We start from the raw sequence: 26,721 nt of genomic DNA on the forward strand, positions 1-26,721 counted from the left end.
GCTGTGCCATAGATTTGAAAACAGTGATCAATACACACATTTGGTTTACTTTTAGCCAGTCAACTATGAAATGTATACTATAATAAAACTGAAATATTGAAGATTAGTCGGAAAAACGTCTGCATTCTTTGTTTATATTTAAATCATATACTCAAGTTTCATTTTTTCATGCTTTTACGTTATTGTCGTGTTAAAGGAATAAACGACATAGAATAAATATTCTGTATAAATAATCAAAGAGTCGAAATTAAATCTAACTTCTGTTTTGTTTTTATTTTTAAATCATATGTTCAAGTTTATTTTAAATGATGTTGTTTTCTTTATATTTCTACACATTTTAAGGTTAAAGCCGGGTTTTCCTAGGCGCGTAGTCGGCCAGCGGAGAGAGGAACGCGGAGAGCGGACTCAGCTGGTCTTAGGCAATTTAATGTTACTGTTTTCCTAGCAGCGGAGCGGAATGCCATGTTAATTTCAATTCCGCTCTCCGCGTTCCTCTCTCCGCTGGCCGACTCCGCGTCTAGGAAAACCCAGCTTAAGGTTGTGTAAATATATACAACTAAAATAACCTATAAATGTTATTGGTTCTAAAATGGCGTATTTGCATTCCTTCGTAAGTAAAATAAATATTCTGTATAAATAATCAAAGAGTCGAAATTAAATCTAACTTCTGTTTTGTTTTTATTTTTAAATCATATGTTCAAGTTTATTTTAAATGATGTTGTTTTCTTTATATTTCTACACATTTTAAGGTTAAGGTTGTGTAAATATATACAACTAAAATAACCTATAAATGTTATTGGTTCTAAAATGGTGTATTTGCATTCCTTCGTAAGTAAATTTTTTTAGTGCAGTGAATATACAACGTAGAGTAATCATATTCGATCATACTTTTATAAAATCACCAGGGATTCAAGATGTTTTGGTATGTAGGCTGCTGGATATATATTCTTTTCATTATAAGTACTGTAATTAATATGAACGCCAGGGGAATACCACAAAGGCGGGGAACTGTTCATAGGAATGACAGTGCGCGTAGGAGAGCAAGAGTAGATAATGAGAACTTAATCAAGATATGTTACAACCCCTTTTTAGGAGACCCATGGTAGACGAGAGAAATGTAAAGATCCATGATGCAGGATTATTGGACCAAGAGTGCATTCAATGTAGTGCTCTACTTCATTTTAGAGAAGAACTAACGAATAATCATTTTATGACATGTTGCCATAACGGACTTATTAACCTTCCTCAGTCAAAAACTATTGTAGAACTTAAAAGTTTGTTTGAAGAGAGCCCACAACTGTATAAATTCATTCGACAATGCAACAGTGCGATGGCCTTTGCTTATTTTTCAGCCAGTAAGAAAGATATTCCATGAAAAGGACCATACTGTTTCAAAATTCAAGGACAGATTTATGGTTCAATCTCAGATTTGCTGCCTCAACATGATGAAGACCCCGTGTATGGCCAATTGTACATTATTGACACATCAACAGCAACAGAAATTCGTCAAAGGCGTAGAGAAAATAGTGACTTAAAACCTGAAATATTGTCAAAACTAGCTGAAATTCTATTAGAAAATCCATTTGCACAAATTTACAAAAGAGCTTTGGAAGAAATGGTTGTACAAGGTGACAGTGAATTAGAACTTAGGTTTGTAGACAGGATAAATATGGATCGTCGTAGGTATAATAAGCCTACTGCAGATGAAATTGCAGGCGTCTTCAATTCATCTGAAGGCGAACCTCCAATGAATTTTTAAAATTCCAAACAGGGAAGCTTTTATTTATCCTCATTAACCACAAGACCAAAGCTACCTTAGTAAACCAGTATTTATTCACAAACAATGATATGTTTGCTGCCTTTTCATGTTAAACCACTGGAGTGATTCAAATTATTTATTGAAAATGACATCAACAAAAGCAAACAAAGAAGAACAACAAACTGGTTTTTACACAAAAGATATGGTGTAGGGATGCCTATTCTGACACATAGATAATGTTATTCTGAGTTTGTTTAAATACCGGTATTGCAAAAATTTGTTTTACATTTGAGCTTTTTAGGGACTTATGTCCCTACAAGCCACTAGTAGACTATAAGTAAGTAAAAATGTTCTTATAATATCAACTAAAACTTAACCGTGCCAAAATTAATTTTCCCCAGACATCTTTTACTTCAACATCACTTTTCTTGTAACTTTCATACATGTATGGCAATTAATAAGTCTTTTGGGCATGACCATATAAAAAAATTGGCCAATCTTCCCCATATTGAATGATTATAAATTATGGAAAACGTCAATAGACCAACGATATATAAACTAAAATGAATATAATGAATCCATAAATTTATTTTTGGATCCATGTTAGAACTTCTTAACTCTAGATATACTAACTTGTATCTTCTTCTCCAAATCTTCAGGTACACTGCTAGGGGAAGAGGTCCGGTTTTTATCGTCTGTCTCCATTTCACCCTCTGTAAAATAGATGAAGTTTGTAGCCTATTCTTACAATTAACCATTAGTTTCAATTCAAACGTCTTACTCATTCTTTGCTTGAAATTCATAATTCAGAAATTTAAGATCTCAAAACAAGAAACTTCTGTTAGCTTAATCTAATCAGTGATAGAAAATTTCAGCAATAATCTCAATTTCAGCACCTTCAAATCTCTTACTTGTGCAGCAGCAATTTCAAACGCGCATATTAAAATATAATCGTATTCCATCTTGCGTTTTATTGGATCAATAGAAATTTAACTTGAAACTAATGTAATCCTTTTTTTCTGGCTCTGTTGGTGATTTGAGAAGTTCTACTGTACTAAAAAAAATATTATGAATGAAGAAGAAAACAATAAATTAAGAAACAAAGGTACTCACCTGATGCAGAGGCAGATGCTTGCAATTGTTGTTGTAGAAGGTTTGCTTTGAGCAGACTAACTTGATGGTTCAGGGGAGAGTTCAGGTCTAGGCCAGGCTTGATGCCCAAGGCTCGACTCTGCGCAAGCAAAGATGCTACTGTGTTTTTCTTGGGCTTGGAAACTCCTCGTCCCAGGTTACGAGGTCTACCATCCTGGTCAAGCAACAATAGTCGATCAAATCCAAGTAAACAAATTTTATTTTTACTATGGAGAACTGCTAGAATAAATCCAGTCAGCACTATAGTCAAGTTCTTGTCATTGATAAAATTGTGTTGATAAAATAACAGTAAAATCAACATAAAGTTTTTCTGAGCACACAAGCAGAAAACCCTTACTAATAATATGTTGTATTGTGCCTTTTTTAACTGTTTTTTTTTTATTAAAAAAAAAACCTTTAGATTCCAGTTATAAATGTAAATAATTCTCTTGAAATAGTTTTAAATAAAGTGGGTATTTTTTGTGATTATCTCGCTGCTTTTACTGCATGAGGTATGTAAGATAATACATATCAGTTAGCGGTTTTCTAAAACTTTAATTTTTTCCAACTGTTAAGCGGGTCAACCACGATTTTACCTATACAGAGGATCTTAACCTTATATTGAAAAGAAGAGACAACAGATCACAGATATGCTTTGAATCATTGCGATATTTTAAGAAATTGACTTCAGTTAAAACGGCGGATCAACAATTATGTTTGCAATGGAACAACCATCAATCCACTCTGATCTCCGTGTTCAACACCCTATTGGAAAATGGAACTCTAGTAGACTGCACACTTGCTGCAAAGGGGCAATATAAGTCGAAAAAAGTGGTTTTAAAATCTGTCTGCAGCCCTTATTCGGAGCTGAGCCAGTATAATGAAACGCATCCAACCGTAATTTTGAAGGATGTCAAGTTTTCGGAGCTCAAGTTCATGATGGATTATATGTATCAAGGTGGAGTCAACATTTCCCAGGATCAACTAGGAAGGTTTCTGAAAGCTGCTGAAGCTCTACAAATCAAACGGCTCTCAGATATTGGAGTTGATCGAAATGCGCGAGATGTCGGTTAGACACCTAAAGTACCTCCCCCTAGAAAACTAAATGTACCTGCCAGACCTGACATAAGAATCTCTCAGGGGGATGACAGTTATATAGAAATTGATTTGATTTCATATTATGCCCGATAATCGAGAGTTGAGAGTAAATCATGATAACTATTAGTTTTTTATTTTATTTACAAAACATGAGGTGCTGAATCATAAATTATATTTGAAATATTTTTCTTATCAAAAATAGCTTCAAACCTTATGCTGGGAAGCTGTCAAATCAGAATCCTCAGTTGGTCTTGGAGAGTCGGCAGCTGCAAACAGCTGGGCAAGTGAAGCGGAGGGGGCAGGGCCTGGAGGGGGTAGCGGGGACTGTGACACTCGTCTAGGCTTTGGCCCTGGTTTGCGGCGGGCTGCAAAACACACATAAGCCAAGTCATAACTGCATTAGTAACCACTTGGTTCAATAAGTTGAATTTTTTAAATATTCTCTGCATCAAGATGGGTAGCTAGGTTATACTGCTGGCCTAACAATCAGAAGGTTTCTAGAGGTTGTTATTGGTTTTTAATAAAGTTGGTAGATTTTTGAAGTTGTGCTAGATTTTAAAATAAATCATACGTATATATTTTGGAATCTAAATTTCAAAATTGTAAAATTAAATATAAAAAATCACGAAACATTGTTTGAAGTACCCAATTTACTTAGTTTACTTATAAGGAAATCAAAATCATTATAAGTTAAGGTTCCTAAATTAGTATCAAGTTTGGCGGCCTCTTTTAAATTTTGCACTTGTCTGTAGACTTGGGCCTCTCGCCTGTGCATTGGCATATTGAGCAAAGTAAGGGGTGAGCCAGTACAGTACAAAAAGGAACTTTATTGATAAATAGCAGGTGGTAAGCCCACAACATAACTGCCTTGGAGCATCAAACGGCATTTCTCTTGGCTATCGACACACCTAACAAGACATTCTAGACTGCCGGAAAAAATTGGTAAACACTGAAATAACGTTTTACAGGACAATAAATTCTTAGTAAACAAATTGTTGTGTATGCAACAACCCATAGGCAGTCTTGAACTAGTTTAGAGGCTTGATAATAATTGCTAGCATTACAACTCTCTTTTATTATTGTGCATGAGAGTTGGAAATATTGCTAACAGCTTTTTCTTTCTTTTGCCGTATTTCGTTAACTTTTGACTGTGTAAGATTCTTAGGAATACCTGACAGTATTTATTGTGAGTTCAGTTCGTATATATTTTTTTTACTATTAATTCCATTCCTATGTTAAATTTGTAGCCAGACTTTTAATCAAAATCGTCGTAGTAGATGTGTGCCATCATCAGATTGTGCTGATCTAAATTACTAATTCCTGTGGAATACGCAACATTTTTTACCAAGTCAAACACATGGAATGAGTTATTGTAAGTTATAGCAACTGTTACGACCCATCAACTTGATCAGAAACAAAAAATAAGGTAGAATATTGAATTTTAGACACTAGCGCATTCTTTGACTGGCTCACACAACTACATTCTTTTTTAATAAAAAATTGGCAACAGCTGGTCCATATAGATGGGATGTCTACTTCAGTATCCAATGATCCGATGCTATCGTAGACACTTCAACAATTAATTTTGGACTTTTGTCTTTCCGGATCATCCAGTTTTCCTAACTGCACTTAGTGATTCTTTGATTGTATTATTTGTTGACATTAGTTGGTTCCTGGCGAAATACCGGAGGCTGTTTACATTTTACATTGAACTCACACTTACTAATGATACATCAACAATGAGAGGGAAACTCAACTAGTTTTGTTTATAAGCTGTTTATAAGTCTTCAATATGAGCATCATAAGTGGAAATCAATGTAAATTTGTTTTTCAAAAGTTGGTAAGAGTCTCTGAATAATTGTTGTAACAGCTACATGAGGGTATAAATTCACTCTTGTTTCATAAGAGACAGCCAAGTATTTTAAATGTATAATAGAGGTGTAGTGGGCACTAATGCCCATTATAACAGTAGTTATACAGGGTGGAAAAAAGTCCTGGGACAATTAAATATTTCAAAAAGTAATGTAGATATGGAGCTTCAAAACTTGGTATACAGTTACTAGGTAATAAGATAATTTTAACACATTATTCAAAGATGTGCTACCTCTTCAGGGAGACAGCCCGCTATAAGCACAGAAAACGTACTACTATAACCCAGAATGCCAACCGCATGTTAAAAAGCATTAAGCGTTTTGAGAGAGCTTTGCCTGTCAATCCGTAGGCAGCGCCACAAGCGTTGCCATGCAATAGCATAGCAACGCTGGTGGCGCTGCCTACGGATTGACAGGCAAAGCTCTCTCAAAACACTTAATGCTTTTTACCATGCGGTTGGCATTCTGGGTTATAGTAGTACGTTTTCTGTGCTATAAGTTAGAAGAAAATCATAAACGTATGAATAGGTTGATATGCACATCAAATTAATGGTCTTTATTAGTAGAATATAATGCCAGGAATTTGAGCTCATGAGAACAACTGAGTATAAAATGGCAGCCGTTCAAAGATTCAAAATGACAGATTCAAGAAATCTTTGAACGGCTATCATTTTTGACTCCGTTGTCCGTTTGAGTTCAAGTTTGCGGCATTGTATTCTAAAGACCTTTAATTTGTTGTGAATATCAACCTATGCTAGCATTAAAATATTCTTCTGACTCCTAGTGGGCCCGTCCGTCCCCCTGATGAGGTAGTGTGTATCTTTAAATCATGTGTTAAAATGATGTTAATGCTCAGTAACTGTGTACCAGGTTTTAAAGATCTATCTTTCTTCCTTTTTGAAATATTTAACCGCACCGGGACTTTTTTCCACCCCCTATATAGTGGCGTTTTTTTTAAAGAGCTACTCCCAAAACAAAAGTATTAAGCAGTCTCCAATCTCCTGAATCAGCAGATTGCTTAAAGGTCGGTTGATTTGAGCTTTGTAGAATTTTAATGATGGCCAAATCCATAAATTTCGAATCTCGAACCCGAATCCTAAGAAAATTTAATCTCGAATCTTTGAATATCGGGTCCCAAAAACAATTACAAATGGGCTTATGGTGGTTAAAAAAGCAAGAATGAAATAGCAACCATTTAACACTTCCTTTACCACCACCACCACGACAATAACCTCTATGGTTAGGCGATGTCACAGTACTGTATATTACGTCAATAACCTCTAATGGTTAGTCATTGTCACAGTACTGTATATTATGACGTCAATAACCTCTATGGTTAGGCAATGTCACAGTACTATATATTACGTCAATAACCTCTATTGTTAGGCAATGTCACAGTACTGTATATTACAACGTCAATAATCTCTATGGTTGGTCAATGTCACAGTACTGTATATTATGAGGTCAATAACCTCTATGGTTAGGCAATGTCACAGTAGTGTATATTATAACATCAATAACCTCTATAGTCAATGTCACAGTTCTGTATATTATGACGTCAATAACCTCTATTGTTAGTCAATGTCACAGTACTGTATATTAAGACATCAATAACCTCTATTGTTAGTTGATGTCACCGAACTGTATATTACGACGTCAATAACCTCCTATGGTTAGGCAATGTCACAGTACTGTATATTACGACGTCAATAACCTCTATTGCTAGGCAATGTCACAGTACTGTATATTACGACGTCAATAACCTCTATTGTTAGGCAATGTCACAGTACTGTATATTACGACGTCAATAACCTCTATGGTCAGGCAATGTCACAGTACTGTATATTACAACATCAATAACTATGGTTGGTCAATGTCACAGTACTGTTTATTACGACGTCAATAACCTCTATTGTTAGGCAATGTCACAGTACTGTATATTACGACTCCAATAACCTTTATGTTTAGGCAATGTCACAGTATATGCCTTTTATAATTCTATTCTAAACAAAAAAAAAAAAAAAAAAAAAAAAAAACAACAATTTCCAGTTAATCAAATCCAATCCGAATCTTTACTTGGGATTCATTGGATTCGAGATTTGCAGGTAAATTAGGTAGTTACCTTAAGATGCAGGTAAATTTTTAACATTGCCTGGTCAACGTACAGACCTAGGCCTATAGTTGGTTTCACTTTTTCTATAAAGGAACAATTTCTAAAAATGTTCAACATCTTTTAATAGTATTACCACAAGGAACGACGACACCATAACGAAGAACAAAAAAACAGTTGCGAAATAACTGTTGCATAGCAGTTACAAATTCAGTGATTTTTTTAGAAAATCTCCAACATCAAAACAAAATGTCGAACTGAACATTGCTCCATATTTCAGTAAATTGCATCAGCTGAGTTTTTCATTGCTACAATATTCTTAACTTTCTAAATATAATAACAACAGAAAACAGCTGTTTAAAAAGTTTCGGGTTTTTTTTACTATCCCATTTGAAAGTCAGTTAGTGAAATAATTCTTTTCTTCAGTGATGGATACAAATTTTAGCAATAGAACTATAAATTGTATGTTTCTTTCAAGTCCAAAAATTTTTTTAAGATGATTAGTTATTTTGCTATTGGCATTAATGTAAAACCATCAACTCACAGACGCAAGAAGATCTTACCGTACTGTCTCGATTACTACCAAGTTTTGACTTTCGTTCTTTATAGACAACGACTCTTATCAACAAAAGACTTGTTGTTAAGAAACCCATTTTATTCCATCAAAGAATTTTTAAATTGTAATCTCGAAACGACCATTTGAATTCCAGTTACTACCTAGTTTTACTCTAACGTAACCTTCTAAGATTTTGTGATTTTTTAAAGTTATAGCACTCATTTTTAGTTTTACTATATAAATCCTTTGTGAATGATTTTAATTATTTAGTTTATAATTTTTTGTTTATGTTAGTTTAATGACGCTATTCAAGACATATTGTCTAAACTTTGTGAATAAAGAATATTTGATTGATTGATTGATTATAGCTGGTCATTATACTAAATAATATACTATTATGTTTCCATAGACAGACAATATTAACAGCAATAACAGACAGAGATATGCTTAAATTTTCCGTCTTTAAATATTTAATAAAAATATTTAATAACAAAAAAATATAGTTTATCACATAGACCAAAATGTCTTTTCAACCTTCGCTCATTTTCCATCCTCAATTGTTAACTTGATTTTTAGGAGAAAGCAGTCACTTTAGGTCTTGGTGATGAAATATACTACATATTAGAGATAGTGAAAAATCCTACATGGAACAGCGACAGTGGCAGTTATTCAGAGTGCTATATATTTACAGTAAAAGCCGGCTACTCCGAACCTTGCTATTTTAAAAGTCCACCTAATCCAAACTAAAGTTAGCAAATTAATGAAGTTTTTTTTTTCAAGATCTTAGTATGATGCTGACTATGTCACCGTGAACGAAATCAAAGCTAACAGTAACAATGTTGTTGCAATCTCCTAATGTTGCCACAAACGTCAAAGGAGCTATTAATTTTGCCCCAAAATTCGCCGAAGTTAACAATATTGATGTGCTGTTGTCACTAATTTTAAGATTCTAACAATGATTTTGTGAATGTCAGCGAGGATATTTATGTTGTCGCAATCATTGGCGATGATAGCGATGTTGCCTAAAATTTTCTAGATTCATGCCACAATGATGCTGCAATTGTTGCCAAAGCAAGCGATATCTCCAAAAACAGTGGCAAATTCACCAATACCACAACAGTTTGCAACATTTTTATCAAACTGTGGAGAATCTTGTGATGAAACTTAAACATCGGAAAAGGTAATAATGTATCCACGAACACTGACAAAGTTTGATATGTCTCCCTGAACATGACAGAAGCTTTCAATAGCCACTCAAACGTTTCAAAAACATTGTCATTGTTTCCTGTGACTGCGGTAATGTTGTTATCATCTCCCACATACACCGATAGAGCGAAATTGATAAAATCTTCTAAAGTTACGGTAAAATAGTAAACACAGGGTTGTCAGCAGAATCTATAAACAAAATTCACACATTTTTCCTGGTTTTTGTGGCTAAAAAATAAAATTTCTGGTGTCTAATAAAGGTTACTTATGAGAAAATCCTAATAAAAGTTGTAAAAACAAATTAAAATAACAGATATTGGTAAATAGGAATGTACGGGTCCCGAAATTTCGGGAAACTTTCAGGAAAAAAATATTCCCGATTTTCGGGACGGGATTACATTTTATTTGGGAATTTTTCGGGATGGGATTCGATCCGATCGTTGGCGATTTTGCCGCTTCGCGAGTGAGGATGACGCCACTATCGCGAAAGTTGTTCGTGGACGCAGGAGGCAAAGACGATCGCGCCGTGACCACAGAGTCATACCCTCGATCTGCTGTGACCGCGAGTCATACCGACGATCGCGTTGTGCCCGCGGAGTCATACCGACGACCTCGCCGTGACCACGGAGTCATACCAAAGATCACGCCGTGACTGCGGGTCATACCGACTATCACGCTGTGACCGCGGGTCATACCGACTATCACGCTGTGACCGCGGGTCATACCGACAATCACGCCATGACTGCGGGTCATACCGACGATCACACCGTAACCACAGAGTCATCCCGACGATCACGCCATGACCGCGGAGTCATACTCACGCCATGACCGCGGAGTCATACCGACGATCACGCCGTGATCGCGGAGTCATACCGACGATCTCGCCGTGACCACGGAGTCATACCAAAGATCACGCCGTGACCGCGGGTCATACCGACTATCACGCTGTGACCGCGGCTCTTGCCGACTATCACGCTGTGACCGTGGGTCATACCGACGATCACGCCATGACTGCGGGTCATACCGACGATCACACCGTAACCACAGAGTCATCCCGACGATCACGCCGTGACCGCGGAGTCATACCGACGATCGCGCCGTGATCGTGGAGTCATACCGACGATCACGCCGTGATCGCGGAGTCATACCGACGATCGCGTTGTGCCCGCGGAGTCATACCGACGATCTCGCCGTGACCACGGAGTCATAACAAAGATCACGCCGTGACCGCGGGTCATACCGACTATCACTCTGTGACCGCGGGTCTTACCGACTATCACGCTGTGACCGCAGGTCAAACTGACGATCACGCCATGACTGCGGGTCATACCGACGATCACACCGTAACCACAGAGTCATCCCGATGATCACGCCATGACTGCGGAGTCATACCGACGATCACGCCGTGACCGCGGAGTCATACCGACGATCGCGCCGTGATCGTGGAGTCATACCGACGATCACGCCGTGACTGCGGGTCATACCAACGATCACCCAGTGACCGCGGTGTCATACTGACAATTGCGCCATGAACGCGAGTTACAAGTTTCTATACCTGTAAATTTTTACCCATTTTTTTTTGGTTTTTATAGACCAGTGCCACAATGGTAAAAATTGATTTTGTCTGTTTTTTTTTTGGTAACTGCAATACTCAAGAGGAAAAAATAGGAAAAAATCCCGTCCCGAAAATCAGGAAGGAAATAAAAATCCTGTCCCGTACCGTCCTGAACTAAACATTCAATGCCGTCCAACCCTATTGGTAAATAATATAAAAACCACATACGTTTATTAGCCCTTAAGGCCTATTAACTCTTCATATTCACTCGACAAATATTGCCAATTAAGGTTAAAAATTAACATTAATGAGTTTAACGTTTTGCAAAATAAACTTGTACGACTGAAACGTTATGATTTTTGCGTTAAATTTGCCGATATTTACTTATGATTAACTGTAAACCGGTAAAAAACCAATAATTATTACAATTAAAATTATGTATTTTCCAAAATGTAGTACTTAGAAACAAAATTTGTGGTAGGAAATGTTTTCCTTAGGCCTACAGAAGCAGTTTTTAACGGTACGTTTTTCCCGTTATATTTGGCCAATAGTTACTTATCATTAACTGCAAACCAGTAAAAAACCAATAATTATTACAATTCAAATTATGTATTTTCCTAAATTAACAAACTAAAACATCAATTCAATCCAATCCATAGTTGAGCGTCGATTGGGAATCGTATTGTAATAACATAAATCATCGTGTCATCTGTCTACAGTACAGTTCTGCTATTGCTTGCTGCACAAACACACAACGGGAACGCAGGTCGCAGACAAATACAAGGTCAAGGTCAAGGTTAAGTCGACCGGCAATGTCGGCAATAGTTGCGCATTGAACTAGAGCTAGAGCTACAACCGAAGGTAGCACTGAATGCGAGGATAATTGAGAGACGTTGGCCGCCATATGTACTAGGGGAAGGGGAATAGTACTTTGGAACTAAGGGATTGCCAATAGCCAATGAGCTGGTTGATTCTTCTAGTGGTACCAACATAACAACATTTTACAGCGTCTCGATTTTCTAGCAGATATGCCGTGCCAGTGCTTTCTCCATTTGGATGTTTTCAGTGTACGACTATTTCGTTTCGTAAAAAGCAAGAGCGGTTTTCTGATTCCGTTAAACTTATCAGACTTGGATACGATAAGTAACTGAGAGCGCACGATAATTTTGAGCCGGCATTGAACTACGTCGGTTGTCTAATTCAGAATTTAAACATGGATGATACGAACAACAAACCATTTTTATAACAACTATAAAATTCTTTGAAAATAAACGTACATAATGATATTTATTGAAATTCAGGGAAAACCCCTGAATAATACTGTTGTCATGCATATTTCCCCGTTTTTTCACGGCAGTTAAAATTCACGCATAATTCCCTATTTTCCTGGAGTTCCCGGTCGCTGACAACCCTGTGAACACCTTCTGCGGTCGCAGTGGTCGCGGTGAAAAAGCAACAATTAATTTCTAATAAAATTGGTTTATTCCTGATTTTTTTTATAAATAATGAAAGAACTGGTCATCCTAGTCAACAATCTTTGAAATAAGAATTAAGAAAAAAAAACTACTGATAGTCTACATTTTTCAATAAAAGTTTGATTCTAACCCAAAATTAAAGAAATATTTAACAGCGCAACTCCTTCACTTTTGTATTACAAGTACTGTATAATGTTTCAATTAGTTGGAAAATTGTTCTACAATAATGGTCTTGGACGACATGGAACAGGCCCCCCTTCCACCCCCAAAATCTGTTGAGCGGGAGCAATGCTTTAGTTATTTTCTGCCTTACACATAATGTGTTTAAGTGGTTTGATCAACATAGTTAGTGACAACTTAAGATGGTACCTTTGGTTTAAAAATGTACACTTCTATTTCTTTTTACCACATGACACATTAGAAAAAAATTAAAGCCAAATAGAAGCAGGTTTCATATTTTATTTACTGAAGCTAAATCACCAGTGATAATGTTTTATAAGTTTTGTCTATTAGCTGAACTGAACAGAGGAATTTAAAAATTGTATGCTCGATTATCTTTCTTGTTTATGTCCCCTTCGTAATAATTTTTGTAATTTGTCTTTTTTAGTATTAAATTTAAAATAATACATAAAATAACCATGGTTCCAATTACAGTTTCTTCTTCTCCAAGCAATCTTTAGTCGTATTTCCCAGTGAGCCGAAGTAAATATAAAACTTTTAAGAAATAATATCTTGGAAATAAAAAGTAAGAGTGGTCTTTACTGATATCCACTCTCACAATTACAAAATTGGAAAAGGTAAATGTGTCCAATTTTGAATTAAAATATGATGAAATTATAGAGTTTAAAATAAAGGTTAGTCAATATACAAAGGGTATATGACATCTTCATTCCACAAAGATGTATTTTTGGGAAAAATCTATAAGCTATGTTTAAGCTTTCTGAAGTTATAAGTTTATCAGATTTTAGTTTTCGTTTGCAACAGTTTGTCACTTACAAGATTCCCGTAAACAGTTTTTTTTCTTCGGTAAAATCCTGCAGTAGCTAACATCACAGATTGTAAATTTGTAGGGTTTGTATCAAAATATATTTACTGAGCTAGGAGTGTCTTTTCCTTCTTGTCAGTTGCCTCTTCACCTACAGCGTGAATCGCCTAATTGCACCATTGTCACCAAACAAAACACCACTGATGACAAACCTGCATGCTACACTTAAGGCTAATACTAATACTTTAACAGTTATTGGTAAACATAGTCAACTCGAAGCCAATACATAAATACTCACAGATGCGGTCTGGCATCTGCCCCAGAGATTGTGAGAGAGACGAGAGTGACTGAAGGGCATTGTTGGGTTGCTGTGGTGACACAGAAGGTTTTAAGCTGAGGTTGAGTGGAGCGTCATTGTCGGGAGGAGTGTTGTACCCGGCTGGCACGGGACTCACTCCGTTTAACTTCATAATGTCAGACTCTCGGTCTATCTGGTCCAATGCAAGAGGTGCCTGACTACTCGGCGCACTCTCAACCTGCAAGTTAGAAATTCTTAAGACGAATATTCCTTACCATTATCAAACTGTAGTCAGTCAATTTCACTTCCAAAACGTAAGGAAACAGAAGCTTCAAATAATTAAAAATGTTCTAATACTTAATTCTTGGTTCTTAAATAAACATGCATAAAATGTGAATAATGGTTCCAAAATGAGACAAAGTACTTCCTAAATCGTATCTTTGTTATATAATTGATTTGTTATCAAAATTATGTTATTCCTTCAATACAAATAAATGCATGCAGTCTATTATTTAACACATCCTCGGAATTATCAAAAAACTTGCTAATCCAGGACTAAAATAATTAAATCTAGGTTAAGATACTTATATTACGACATCCATATCGCTTCTTGAATTCAGTCATCTAGAACCACTGAACTGTCACCGTTGTGACTCAACGGTGACATGAAAACTCAACATTTCTGCACATTGTTTGTAGGTCACACAGATTATAGTTGTGTGTGAACAAAAGGTTTTTTTCCAATAAATTTTAAGTACAAATCATGACCTCATTTAAATCACATTGGAAAATATGATCTGCCATTATTGCAACAATTTTGTTCGATGACCATCCAGTTTTCTTCTTAAGAATGCACAAATTTTGATAAACATTAAAATTAATATAGTAAACTTACGGGATGCTTGTTTTTCTTAGGTCGCTCTGCAGGCAAGGCAGGAGTGGAGGCAGAGTTGCTGTGAGTGGGGGTTACACTGACTGAAGGTGGGTCTAGAGAAATGGTCTTCTTGCGACCTCGGTTAGTTGTCCCCGGGACTTTAGGCCCAACAATTGAAGAGGTATATTTTATTATCTCCGTATCGGGAGGAAGCCGCACACCTCCGAGCACACCGGAGCCGTCACTAGAAAAAAAGATAATAGTACCATTCAAGAAATACGACAATTATGTCTTATTTTTACAATGCATATTACTAAATTAAACATCTTAACCTTAAGTAAGACAAAAGAATAAACTAGCTGGTCCTTTTCCGTTAATACACTACCACTACTTTTTATATTGCAATTCAGTTTGTTCACAACCAGAATTTTTTCATAATCAACAAGTTTGGTTGGTAAGGTTAGTTTAGAATAGTTTCATTTTATAATTAATATATTCAATATTCATAGGCTAGAATAAATGTTAAAAATATCGGAATCGCAATAAAAAAAAGTAGTGGTAGTGACTTAACGGAAAAGAACCGACTAACTTACTCCAAAATTTGCAAACTCACATAGGGTAAACAAACTGACTAACCCTGAAACTTACCAACCAGATTTAAGGAACTGGTTAACTTCAGAACCTACCAACCTAGCCATGACCTAGCAATATACTTTTTTGCTCTAGTAAAAAGTTGACTTCTATAGGATTATGTGCAAAAAATGTTGAATTACTTAAGTGTACAAAGCAGTGCTTGATTTACGGGGGAACGCGGCGGAACGGAGTTCCGGTACCTCTCTTTGGTAAAGATGAAGTTATTGGCATAAATAGGTACAAGTAACATTGAATAGGTTACAGTTCCGGCATCTAATTTTTTACAAATCTAACACTGGTAGGAAGTAACAGGTGACATGTAGTTTTCACACTTGGATGGACTACAAAAGAACACCGTTGATTTTAATAGCACATAGTAACAAAAGTTAGCAAACAATTTTGAATGAACTCAAATAAAAATCCCGTTATACAGTAACTCACCTTCCTTCTCTTGAAGTAGGCAAGCTTGAAACAAATAATGATAAGTTTAAAACATTGTGTAAGAAATTTAAGTTTTCCTATACACTATAACTGAAGTTCCACTAACTTTGACCATGATTGATAATTCTTTTTTTATTGCTTTATTTATTTGCTTTACTTACAATGAATACTGTAATTTATGTTCATGAAGTTTTAAACAATGTGTTTTCTTTTTGGTAAATACTTTGGTTCAAAATGAGATATTCAACCTACCCTTTTAAACAACAATTTTTACATGCTTAGCTATACACAACAAAGTACAAAATAAAAATAATCGATAAAATAACACAAAATGTATAAAAAGTGATGAGTTAAACCCAGTGCTATGAAAATTTTATAAACACTTAACTTAAAAACACACAAGTTACCAAGACAAACATACATGGTATTAACATAAGAAACAAGGAGGAAGAGAAAATAATGATAATTTAGAACCCATTAATAGCAGAGAAACAATAAAATTTAGATTATTTCTAAAAATACATGCTAAAAAAAATTTTAAAAATCTGAGGAAGCTTAGTTGTTTTTTAACAAGGGTGAAATTTCACAAAATTATTACAGTGTGCTGGGGGACATCACACAACAAAGGCCACTATTATGTGTTGCAAAATTGTCTCTGAAATGTTATTAGACAAAAAAACCAAGAGGCGGTTCTATTTTAGTAAGTGAATCTTTTGTTGAATCGAATTGCCTTTGTCTTCAAAAAGGCGAATGGTAGAAAGCGAGGTATACAGCTGATAGGCGCTTGTGCACTTTTGTGGTGCAGCATGTGGATAGACTCCATAAGACTCTTACTTCGTAGTTTGGAAAAGCTATTTCTTTGCTTGGAAAAAAACTGAAACACACTGTGGCAACTTTTAGAAATTAAATTTTGGAAGCAAAGTTGCAACATATAATAGAGACTAACATTAAAATTGTGCAGGTAACACCAAGTGCTCACTTCAGAAGTGAAGGCAGAACTGAAGCTGAAGCGCTAGATAGAGATCGACTGTGGGACTTTCCCGTCGTCTGCTTCCCCAAGCTATCTTCCCTACCAAACCATCAGTTGTTAGGGATAAGTAAACAAACTCACCGGCCCTCGTATGGCAACTGATAAAAGTTATTTATTGGGGTGCTACAGTAACACTTGTGAGTCCTGGGGAGCTGTGGGACCGTGGTCTGCTTCCTTAGACCACCTCTCCTACCACACCATAGGAATAAATACTACAACTCTACAACTGGTGAAAAGAACTAGTCAATTTGGGATGGATTAGATTTGATTTATGACATATTTAGGTAAAGTAAAAAAGGATTAACAGTTCAGATAAGGGAAGAATGGGATTGTACTTATAGTTAGGACGGGAAGGAATTTTTATTTCCTTCCTGAGTTTCAAGACAGGAATGAGATGGGGTTTTTCTTCTTTCGCATCAAGGGAAACTTCAATTAGTTTTAAAAGTCTTAAGGAAAAATTCTATAAATGGCAATAACAAATCCAATACATTTTCAGTCTTTATCGTACTTGAGTACTCTTGGACTCGAACCGGTACAAGAGTGTCTTGGACTTTGTCATCAAGACTGTAATCCATGATCACAGAACTAACATTATTTTTTCCCTGCCTACGAATCATTATTGTCACCGTTCATAGCAGCAAAACACGTGATTGTACATTAACCATAGTGGTGAAATCCTCAAAATCTCCCATGATCGCAGAGGCTATAAAACCTTCTCCCACAATAATGACAATATCGTAGACATCTCCCTCAATAATGGAGACATCATCATCTTTACCCACCATACCAGCGAAATTGTGAACATCTTCGTGAGAGATTTCATCATTGTCCCTTGCAATGCCGGTTAAATCGTCGACAGTAGGACCAGATCCTTTCTTCAGAAAATCTTGAATAACATGTAATCCCACCCAAAGATCAAGAAAATATTTTCCCCCATCCACCACTTTTTCAGATAAACCACAATGTTTATTCAGTCAACTACAATTTACTCAATACCTTTTTTTACTAATCATGATGGAAAATGTTCTCAATAATCCCTCAGTTAACACATGAAATCAATAAGTGTTCTGGATAATATAAAGATAAAGGATGCACTACGATTTCAAATCACATTACTGAGCCATGGATTGTGCCCCAATTTGAGAATAGTCTGCAAACAACCTCCATGCATGATTCTCTTCTTAATTGGCTGGTAAAAATTCAAACATTTGTATTCAGCATAATTCAATTTGGCTTTTTTCTATATTTGATAAATCTTAATTAATTTTTAAAAATTAAAAGCTTATTTCTTTATAGTATATATTTTTAACTATCAAAAGAACTGAATACACGACTATTAAACATTGTTCATACTAGAGATGCGTTTCAAATTCTCATTTTGATGTCTAAAAGATATGTTTTTATTAAGGGACAGCCATATTTCCAGGTTTTTAATCCCCGATTTATTTGCCTACTGAAGGTGAAATTATGCTGTCTACATCTCATAACAGAATAAATTATCAAGCTACAGAAGTTGAAGTTTGAATAAATAATATAGTTACAAATCTAACTGAGGAATCAGGTCCCATCACCCGTCACTTTGCTATGTAAGAAGTTTAGAAAGTATTTAACCATTCGAAACTTACTTGTGCATGGAAGGCATTCCCGAGGCGCTAGACGAGCTAGGACCATGAGCGAGGGCTTTAGAGTGGCTACTTCCTGACTGCTTGCCACTTCCTGAAACTGATAACACAACAATTATGTTTGGAAAGAGTTTTGTTGAGAGAACGAGTTTAAAAGGGATTGTGAATTCGCATAGCTTATATTGTTTCATATTTACTTCATCCTATAACTAACGATGCCAAAAAGAAGTGGAAGATGAGAAAGGATAAAAAATAAGAGGTTTTTGTCAAACACTTTAGTAAAACCAGTAAAACAATTTGGTGGGAGATTCAAACGTTTACTTGAATGCCTTGATAACCTGATATCCTCAATTCAAAAAAGTGAAAAATTTAGTTTCCATGCAAGGTTTGACTTTGGGGGAGCAGGATTTAAACCACACTACTTTAATAGTATATTAAGCTACATAATGCTTGGAGGTAGGTTTTTACGTTATGAGCATGATAGTTTCCATGAGAGGCTTGCCGAACCCGAGATTTTCTTGAAAGTACTAAGAAACCTTCCCGGGTAAGTACTGTACAATACATTTTCGCCACACTATCAGCAACAAATGTACATGAAGTAAAACATAAACCCATACATACAATCACAACAAATTTTTATAACAGAATTATCAACACTTTTTGTAACAGAATTATCAACTGTTAAGTCTTCATCGTCCTTCTTCAAAAGTCAAAACAGGTCTTAGGATTCAGCAGCCTATTTTTTTTTTCAAATTCTAAGTAACTTTTTAAATGCAAAGAACAGTGTGCCTGGTCTAACCTAAATAAGGTTAATTGTGTAACTTCGTTGAGAGCCTACTAAAGAAACTATTATGCTAGGCAAGCCTTGTACGGGAATTATGTACTAATTTACATAGGGGAGGAATTCTTCCGAAAATGTCTAACCTACCTGATTAATTTGTAAAGTTTGGTAGACACTAACCTTGAGCATGGGGACTCATGAGAGGGAAGCCAGGCATGTCGGGAGGCATTCCAGAGAAGGGCATCCCAGCAGCCTGAAGCCTGGCTAGGTAGTCCTGGGCAGCCAGGTGAGAGGCCATGGCGTACCATGCCGCACCTACACAGACACACACAACCATTTATCTCTATAGACTACTTATCTTTGCAGAGAGCTGAAGACAATGAAGTAACTTTACAGTATAATAAGTCACATGGCCAGTGGTAAGATGGCAACCCATGTCGAACCAGCAATGTCTCGCTTTTCATAATACACAGTAGGTCAGTACAAGACACTAAAATTGACCTACCGTGTTCTGTACCAACTTAAGTTAAGACTCTTTCTGAGCAGTAATATCCTTACTGTATGAGTAATAAATGTTATCAAATTTAATTTTTTATACTTAAAATAAATTCCATGTTTGTGTAGTCAGTTTTTCAAGCCCATTTAATGCCTATTTCTACCTAATTTTTATGTAAAACTGTTTATTACTGCGCCATTGTAACAATTCAATTTTTTTTCTACAATTAAAAAATCTCTTTTATATCCTAATAAAAAAAAACTTGAGTTAACGGATCTATTTTCAAAAACTTTGTAAACCGGCCCCCTTATGGCCATCCTAGTTACACCTATGATCCAAATTGTCTGACCATCTGAACCACCTGTTAGGAGAGAAAAGGTGTATTTAAATTTAAAACACAGTTATGTCTTTTAAAATAATAACCAGGGTGTCTGACTAGGGAACCGAGAAAACCGGGAATCATAAGTAAATTTTGATGACTGAGAAAACATAAGTGATATAAATTTTCTATGATATCAAGAAATTTGGAACAACCAGCGGCATTCCGTTGGCTCTCTTTTTCGGTCATGGTTGACAACAAGAACAACACAATCGTGTGTTGCCGTGACAGCGGTATATAAACACAGATATTACCACTATCGCTGAAGACGACCAAAATGTTTTCGTGATCTCAGTAGCAATATATGGCCATTTAAAAATCATAATATCTTTCTAATATTTTTAAAATCAATTTTACTGCATTTCTGGCTAATCTGATCGATTTGGTTATCCGAACAGGGTCTGGTCCCAATTAATACATATCAGGGTAAACAACGTGAAAACTTATAATAATAGTGGTGAATGTGACTGATCCTTCCATCTAGTGACGAAGTGCAAAACAAAGAGACTGATTCATATTACTGAACAGGAATATCATTGAGTTTGAGCCTGACATATAGGTACACTAATGTGCTAAGCAGGACCAATACAAATTCTTCCTCTTGAAAAGCAACTTCAAGCCCTCAGATCACACACTGGTGCCGCAGACTACTACAAACATCCAAAACTGCAAGTAAAAACAAATAAAATAATGTCCAACAATTTGTAAAGGTCTGTATGGTAAGTAAATAGTTTCATACTTGCTGGGTTTATTCCTAGGCTAGCAGCTTGACTGGCAGCCACACTAAGAGTACCCAGGCTGCCGTAGGAGCTGGTCGTAGGAGGGTGAGGGAACTGTCCCCCCCTCCCTGCACCTAGCAGAGCATTGTACGCACTTGTGAGATGGTGGCCGTAACTACCAGGCATTCCTCCTCCAAAGATGTTGTGCCCTGCAACACAAAAACAGTCGCCGATTATCCGAATGTCATGCATCCGAAACATCAGTTAAGTGAAATCGCCGCCAAAGACGAAAAATTCAAATTACCGCCACGCCAACAATACAAGTGCGGCCACAATACAAGCAGAAGCCCACGTGGCGCAACACTGCGCGAAACTCAGCAATATGGTGATTGTGCTGCCATGTGTCTTATAGGCCCTATACAAATACACATAGCCTACCTCACTTTGTGTCAGTGATCATTTTTTTAATATGTGGTGTTTTTTGTTTGCTTTACAGTATGCTATAGGAATTGTACTAAGCACATCTGACAAACTAAGAAGATTAGATTGGCTGAACAACGGTGCAAGTGGCTCAAGCTAAGCTTGTGATTTTTTTATATTCAATGCCGAGTGTGCTATGCTTTATTGCTTTACGTACAGTAACTAAAGACGATCATGGTGATATAGACAGATATACCGAAGATCATGGCGATATTGCTACCTGTGATTACAGTAGTGTTACATTAAATAAAAGCTTCTACAATGATCACAAATTTCGTTTATAGCTTGAATTAAACACATTATTGAGGAATTCTAATTATACGCTTAACAAAGAAATACGCCATTTTAAGTTGGTGTCCGATTATCCGAAAAATCTATTATCCGAACACCCCTCTGCCCCAATTGTTTCGGATAGTCTATGGTCTAATGTATGAAAATTCATCATATAAAATTTAGGCCTGCCAAAAATTAGGTACAACTAAACAATGCAAACTCACCAGCGAAGACATTGAGCGGGTCCATGAGAGGGTTCCCATCGCTTGGGGCCGAAGACTTATCTCTGTCTCCATTCTCTTTATCCATTTCTCCTCACTCAACAATCCATCTGTCACCTGCAGACAACGTTAACACTCATTAACAGATATTATTGAAAAAAAATGCTTATCATATGTTATTTAATGAAGTATTCTTTGCTCGTTGTACTTGGATATCAAATAATCTTGAGTTTTGTGAGGCTTTTAGACACTCTAAAATTGTGGTTTCAAACATTCTTGTTCATTGTTGAATTTAGGTTTTAGGTACAAACTGTGTAGTGTGAAATAGAATAGCAATAGAGCCTTGACTCCATAATCTTAGATCTCCATAATCTTAGGCCTAGGTTGGTTACACTATCACTGTCAGAACAGAGCTAATAGTTTATTGTTGTGACTGCATCTTCTTGCAAACAACAGACACACGTTAGTTGTCACGGTCCACCGGGATTGCGCCACTAGGGCCAGGTAGACACCAGCAAAGCACCACTGCCAAATCTACCCCCCCAAAACACACCGTTATTGTGCCAATGCGGCATTTTTTTGTCAGATTTATCTGAGAAACTACCCCAGCAGTGTGCAAACAATGGTGTCCGCTTCTCATTCACAGTTCAAACCGCAGTTTGACTTTAGTTTCTCCCTTCATTATTGGGTTAGGTTAAGTTAGGTTAGGTTAGGTTACATTCCATCTTCCGCCCGATTACTTGGCTACCTGGAGTATCGTTGGCCCAATCCCAGTGTGTGCCAGGCTGGCCGTTTTTAACCCTCACATAACTGGCGCCATCCCGGTTGTCCTATTAAGGATAATTGCCTACCTGACTTTTTCAAGAAGGGAAGTAAGAACCACTCAGAGGACATTCAGAGTGTGATAGGCCTTTCTTCTCGGATGATCATCGGCAAACCCTTTACTTGCTAACCTGCAAATAAGGGAACAATTAACTAAACAGCATTATTTCAACTAGCTGACGGTTATTAGCGGTGTTGATATTCATTGAACGATGAGCACTTGTGTTGCAGATATCATGTCGTAAGATACACATAGTTAAGAGACATGTGTATTTTGCGTGTCTTGTGTCTTTAGCACGATTGAGACATATTTTACTACACTGTAGACAATGAAATTAAATGAAAATCCTTCTTTATTGAGGCTCGAGTAAAAAATATCTGTCAGAAGACTAAAAGTTACCAAAAAAAGGAAGTCGACAGTGCAGTGGTTTAAATATAGTTGACCAATTCTTGAATGCAAACGCAGAGGTATTGACCTACCAACTGAACCATGAATCACACACGCTTAGAAAAAAGCCAAACATATTGAAAAAGAGAAAAAAAGGGCAAACATATTTAATATAAAGAAGGCCGCTTTGATTATTATTGGAATTACTTAGAGAATGAAACTGAATCATTTTTATTCAAACGGTGTCCACAATTTGAGCAAATTAAGCGAATTTGACATCAAGATTTCATCAAAATTTGTAACACTCTAAAACAGAAAATGCAGAAGAATATTAAAAGAAGCGACACGTCTTGTTGACTATCTCACAAATGGCCTTGGAATCACATCAAGTGTCCGACTGTATTCTCGGACTACGCCTTTAGCGCTGAGGTAAACGGCACTTATAAGGCCAATAATAAATTATAACTAAGCCCTAAGCCCATTTCGCTAGTTCATTGAGCACAGAGCAGGTACAGGCAGATAGACTGGCACGGGCGTTCTAGGTAGACACTGTCAGCCCACGATATTCCACTGTCTTCCCTGGTGCATTCAGCTTACAGCGTCTAGTTGGGTCTCGCGCCAGGCCTGATGTTGTACATGACGCACCAAAACATTGACCAACCAGTCTCGTTGGACACGTCCGACCAATGATGTCTCGGACATGTGTCGTGTTTGGCGAGACATGTCGTACATCAGGTCTGGCGTATGCGCATTTCCACTCACCCCCTGAGCCTCAAACAGCAGGTTACGAGTGGTTGATTGTAAACATAGTGTCTTGATTCATTCTAAAATATTTTTAAGTGAGATTTCAGTTGTTGGTGTAGTTGCATACTAATCTCTGGGGTATTTTGTACGCGACTAATATCAATACATCAGAAGAAATGCCTCTTACGTGCAAAAAACATATGACATGCAAAAGACTTCCATGTGTCATTAAATTTCATCAGATATGACACAATGTCTGCAACACCAGTTTCTAGGTGCCTAACCAGCCTATCGTACATTTGGCGAACTGCAATTGGTCTGTTCAAAACAAAGAGTTGTACAGGCAATTTGAGGTTTTAGGAATATTTTATGAGAGTAGTATAACTATTTAAGCTACGTGTAACTAACTCGTAGTGTAACTATTTATAACTAATATGATTATTAGATAAAAAAAACTTGAACTTTACAAAACGTTTATCAATTTTTGTTTTCCAACTGACACCAGACAAAGTGGGCCTTCTTGCACTGATTATCGTACAGAAAGTTGCTAATTGCTTCATTTACTTACTTTAGCCCTACTCTTTTTACTTTTGCCGCACTCCAGTATTCCAACCAAACAACACAAAACAGCGTGCTTTTATTGGGCACGTAATACGTGTACCATTGAAAATAAGTTGGCAATACATAAAGACACTACGACTACAATCAGCTGGTGCAGCGTTTCCCATTTTATCAACGCTTGGATTTAACCTAACCTAAAAACGTGTTGTATAGTGTTTGATTATTTATATGCTTTATAGTTACTGTAGGAAAAATATAATGTGTAACGCGAGGGCAAAAGTGCCTTTGCTGCACTCGAGAGAAATGTTTACGCACGAGCGTGCGGCAAACATAACTGCCCCTTTAGTACTGGTGTAACTAGTGCGTAGTTACACGAATAACTAGGATATTTACATATCGGTTGCCAATATATTTAAAATTTCAGCCTAATCTGGTCAGTATTGATCAGCATGAAAGCGATTGAGGCATGAAATATCAATAGGAATAAGCTGATGACGAAATGGCTGTTCATAAAACTTACGGTTTATGATGAATAAGATTAAGTTGGAATTTAATTTAGAAAGTAAAACATAAAAGCTAATATAAAAATAAATTATGTTATTCTCTGATTAAAAAAAAAATCGGGTTGTATCCTCTTTTAATGTTTCTGTCAGTTAATTATTTTATTTTAAGGCTTTTTAAAATGGGAGATAAGTATGGTAATAGTGGAATATATGGACAACAATTCTCTAACATGGGTTAAAGTAGAGCTTACACACAGATGAATAAATTAATAAAAGGAAAGAGAATGAGTATTAAATACCGTAACTAAAGTTTATGAAATATTTATGTTGTAAAGTAGAAAAAAGGTAAGACAATGAGATGGACGTCAACTTTCATTAGGCAAACGAGATGTGTGTGTCTTTTTACGGTTTACAGTTAATGGTTCTAATCAGCCTAAATATCACAACCCTGTAGACAAATGAAGAGCATCTCTTGCTCAAAGACTACAAAACAACGAGTGGTTGAGTCGTTCCACCGTCTAGATAGAACGAGTCCTTTCACGGAAACAAGGTGTCCGCGGCGCTGTGTCCAAACACCCCCTCACACGCACACACATGCGCGCGCTCGCACGCACCAAGGTCCTTGACCGACGCTGCACTGTCCCCATCATTCAGGATTTACGATTTCTCCAAATCGTTGTTTCCTACCTTCCCCGCGATATCTCCAGTTTCAATCGAACATTTTAAACAACGAATATTTTATAATATTGAATAGCGCTTGAGCGTGATTAGTATGAATTGCTACTCTAAATTCGTAATTGTACTAAGATTACATATGAAGATTATAAAAGGTTTAATTAGGGTACTGCAAAGTGATCCTGGTTGGTAATTTCAAACCCGAAGGTTCATTTTCAAGTAGAATACCAAGTGAATACAATACACAAGATGATTAATCTAACGGCAACACCACGCAATCACTAATCAGTAGACCTATAATTGGCCAACATTATGTTTTTAATACGATTTAATGCCCGTGTCTACGAGGGATAGCTCGTTCAACAAAATTTTAAATTTAGGCCTAATATAATTCGTATATTCGAGCAATGCAATAACTTTATTTCACAACTTACAATTTACGTTAAATACAGAACGACTATGTTGGATGAGTGTGTACAGAAGAGGTAAGACAACGAATAAATTTTGAAAACATGTAATAATATTATTACTGTATTATTATTTTAGAAAATTTCTCGTTAAAGGAAGTTTCAATCCATCGAATTATATAGTACTGTATGAGGAATTCTAAAAATGATCAAAAAGAATCCATAACGTAATAGTGAAGTAAAGAATTAGTACGTTTACCAAAACACTTCTTACAATCTCTTAACCGGAATTTCCTTGAAAACTATTGTATTGGTAATATAGTGAAAGTTCCCCAACTTAGTTTCAAAAATCTCGGACGAAATTGGTTTCGGATTGTCCAAGCTAATCCGGATAGATGGTTAAGACGGAACAAACGTTAGGAAATAAAGTTCGTAGTTATAGTTAGTTAATTTTTCGATGAAATCAGAATTGTGTCAAGAATTTCTGATAGTGAAAGTTGATTCATATTCTTAATGGTATCCTATTCAATGACAAATTTGACTACTTTTTATGTGAAATTAAGCTTACTGTCTTAAAATATAAGTACTATATAGGCTTCATGGTGAGGTAAAAATGTATTGTACATTA

General features: G+C 36.3%; 1 protein-coding gene across 8 annotated transcripts in view; it reads right to left on the reverse strand.

Moving 5' to 3' along the window:
* LOC128998324 (bromodomain adjacent to zinc finger domain protein 2A) overlaps positions 1-26,721 on the reverse strand; it is a 120,567-nt gene that overhangs the window by 51,448 nt on the left and 42,398 nt on the right. For 6 of the 8 annotated variants that reach the window (XM_054424425.1, XM_054424422.1, XM_054424418.1 and 3 more), the window contains 12 exons: positions 22,845-22,946; positions 21,997-22,110; positions 21,040-21,228; positions 19,606-19,740; positions 18,648-18,744; positions 16,972-17,061; positions 15,993-16,016; positions 14,940-15,162; positions 14,045-14,282; positions 4,199-4,353; positions 2,873-3,065; positions 2,393-2,472 (listed from right to left, as the gene is read on the reverse strand). In XM_054424425.1, coding sequence (XP_054280400.1) covers positions 2,393-2,472; positions 2,873-3,065; positions 4,199-4,353; positions 14,045-14,282; positions 14,940-15,162; positions 15,993-16,016; positions 16,972-17,061; positions 18,648-18,744; positions 19,606-19,740; positions 21,040-21,228; positions 21,997-22,081 — 1,509 coding nt within the window. In that variant the 5' untranslated portion in view covers positions 22,082-22,110; positions 22,845-22,946. The remainder of the gene's footprint in view (positions 1-2,392; positions 2,473-2,872; positions 3,066-4,198; positions 4,354-14,044; positions 14,283-14,939; positions 15,163-15,992; positions 16,017-16,971; positions 17,062-18,647; positions 18,745-19,605; positions 19,741-21,039; positions 21,229-21,996; positions 22,111-22,844; positions 22,947-26,721) is intronic. The other 2 variants (XM_054424424.1, XM_054424426.1) reach the window with 2 other exon arrangements.

This window comes from Macrosteles quadrilineatus, unplaced genomic scaffold, assembly GCF_028750875.1.
Source record: "Macrosteles quadrilineatus isolate MER2022 unplaced genomic scaffold, UCM_ALF_1.0 Scaffold_7__1_contigs__length_78375512, whole genome shotgun sequence".
Classification (NCBI taxonomy): domain Eukaryota; kingdom Metazoa; phylum Arthropoda; class Insecta; order Hemiptera; family Cicadellidae; genus Macrosteles; species Macrosteles quadrilineatus.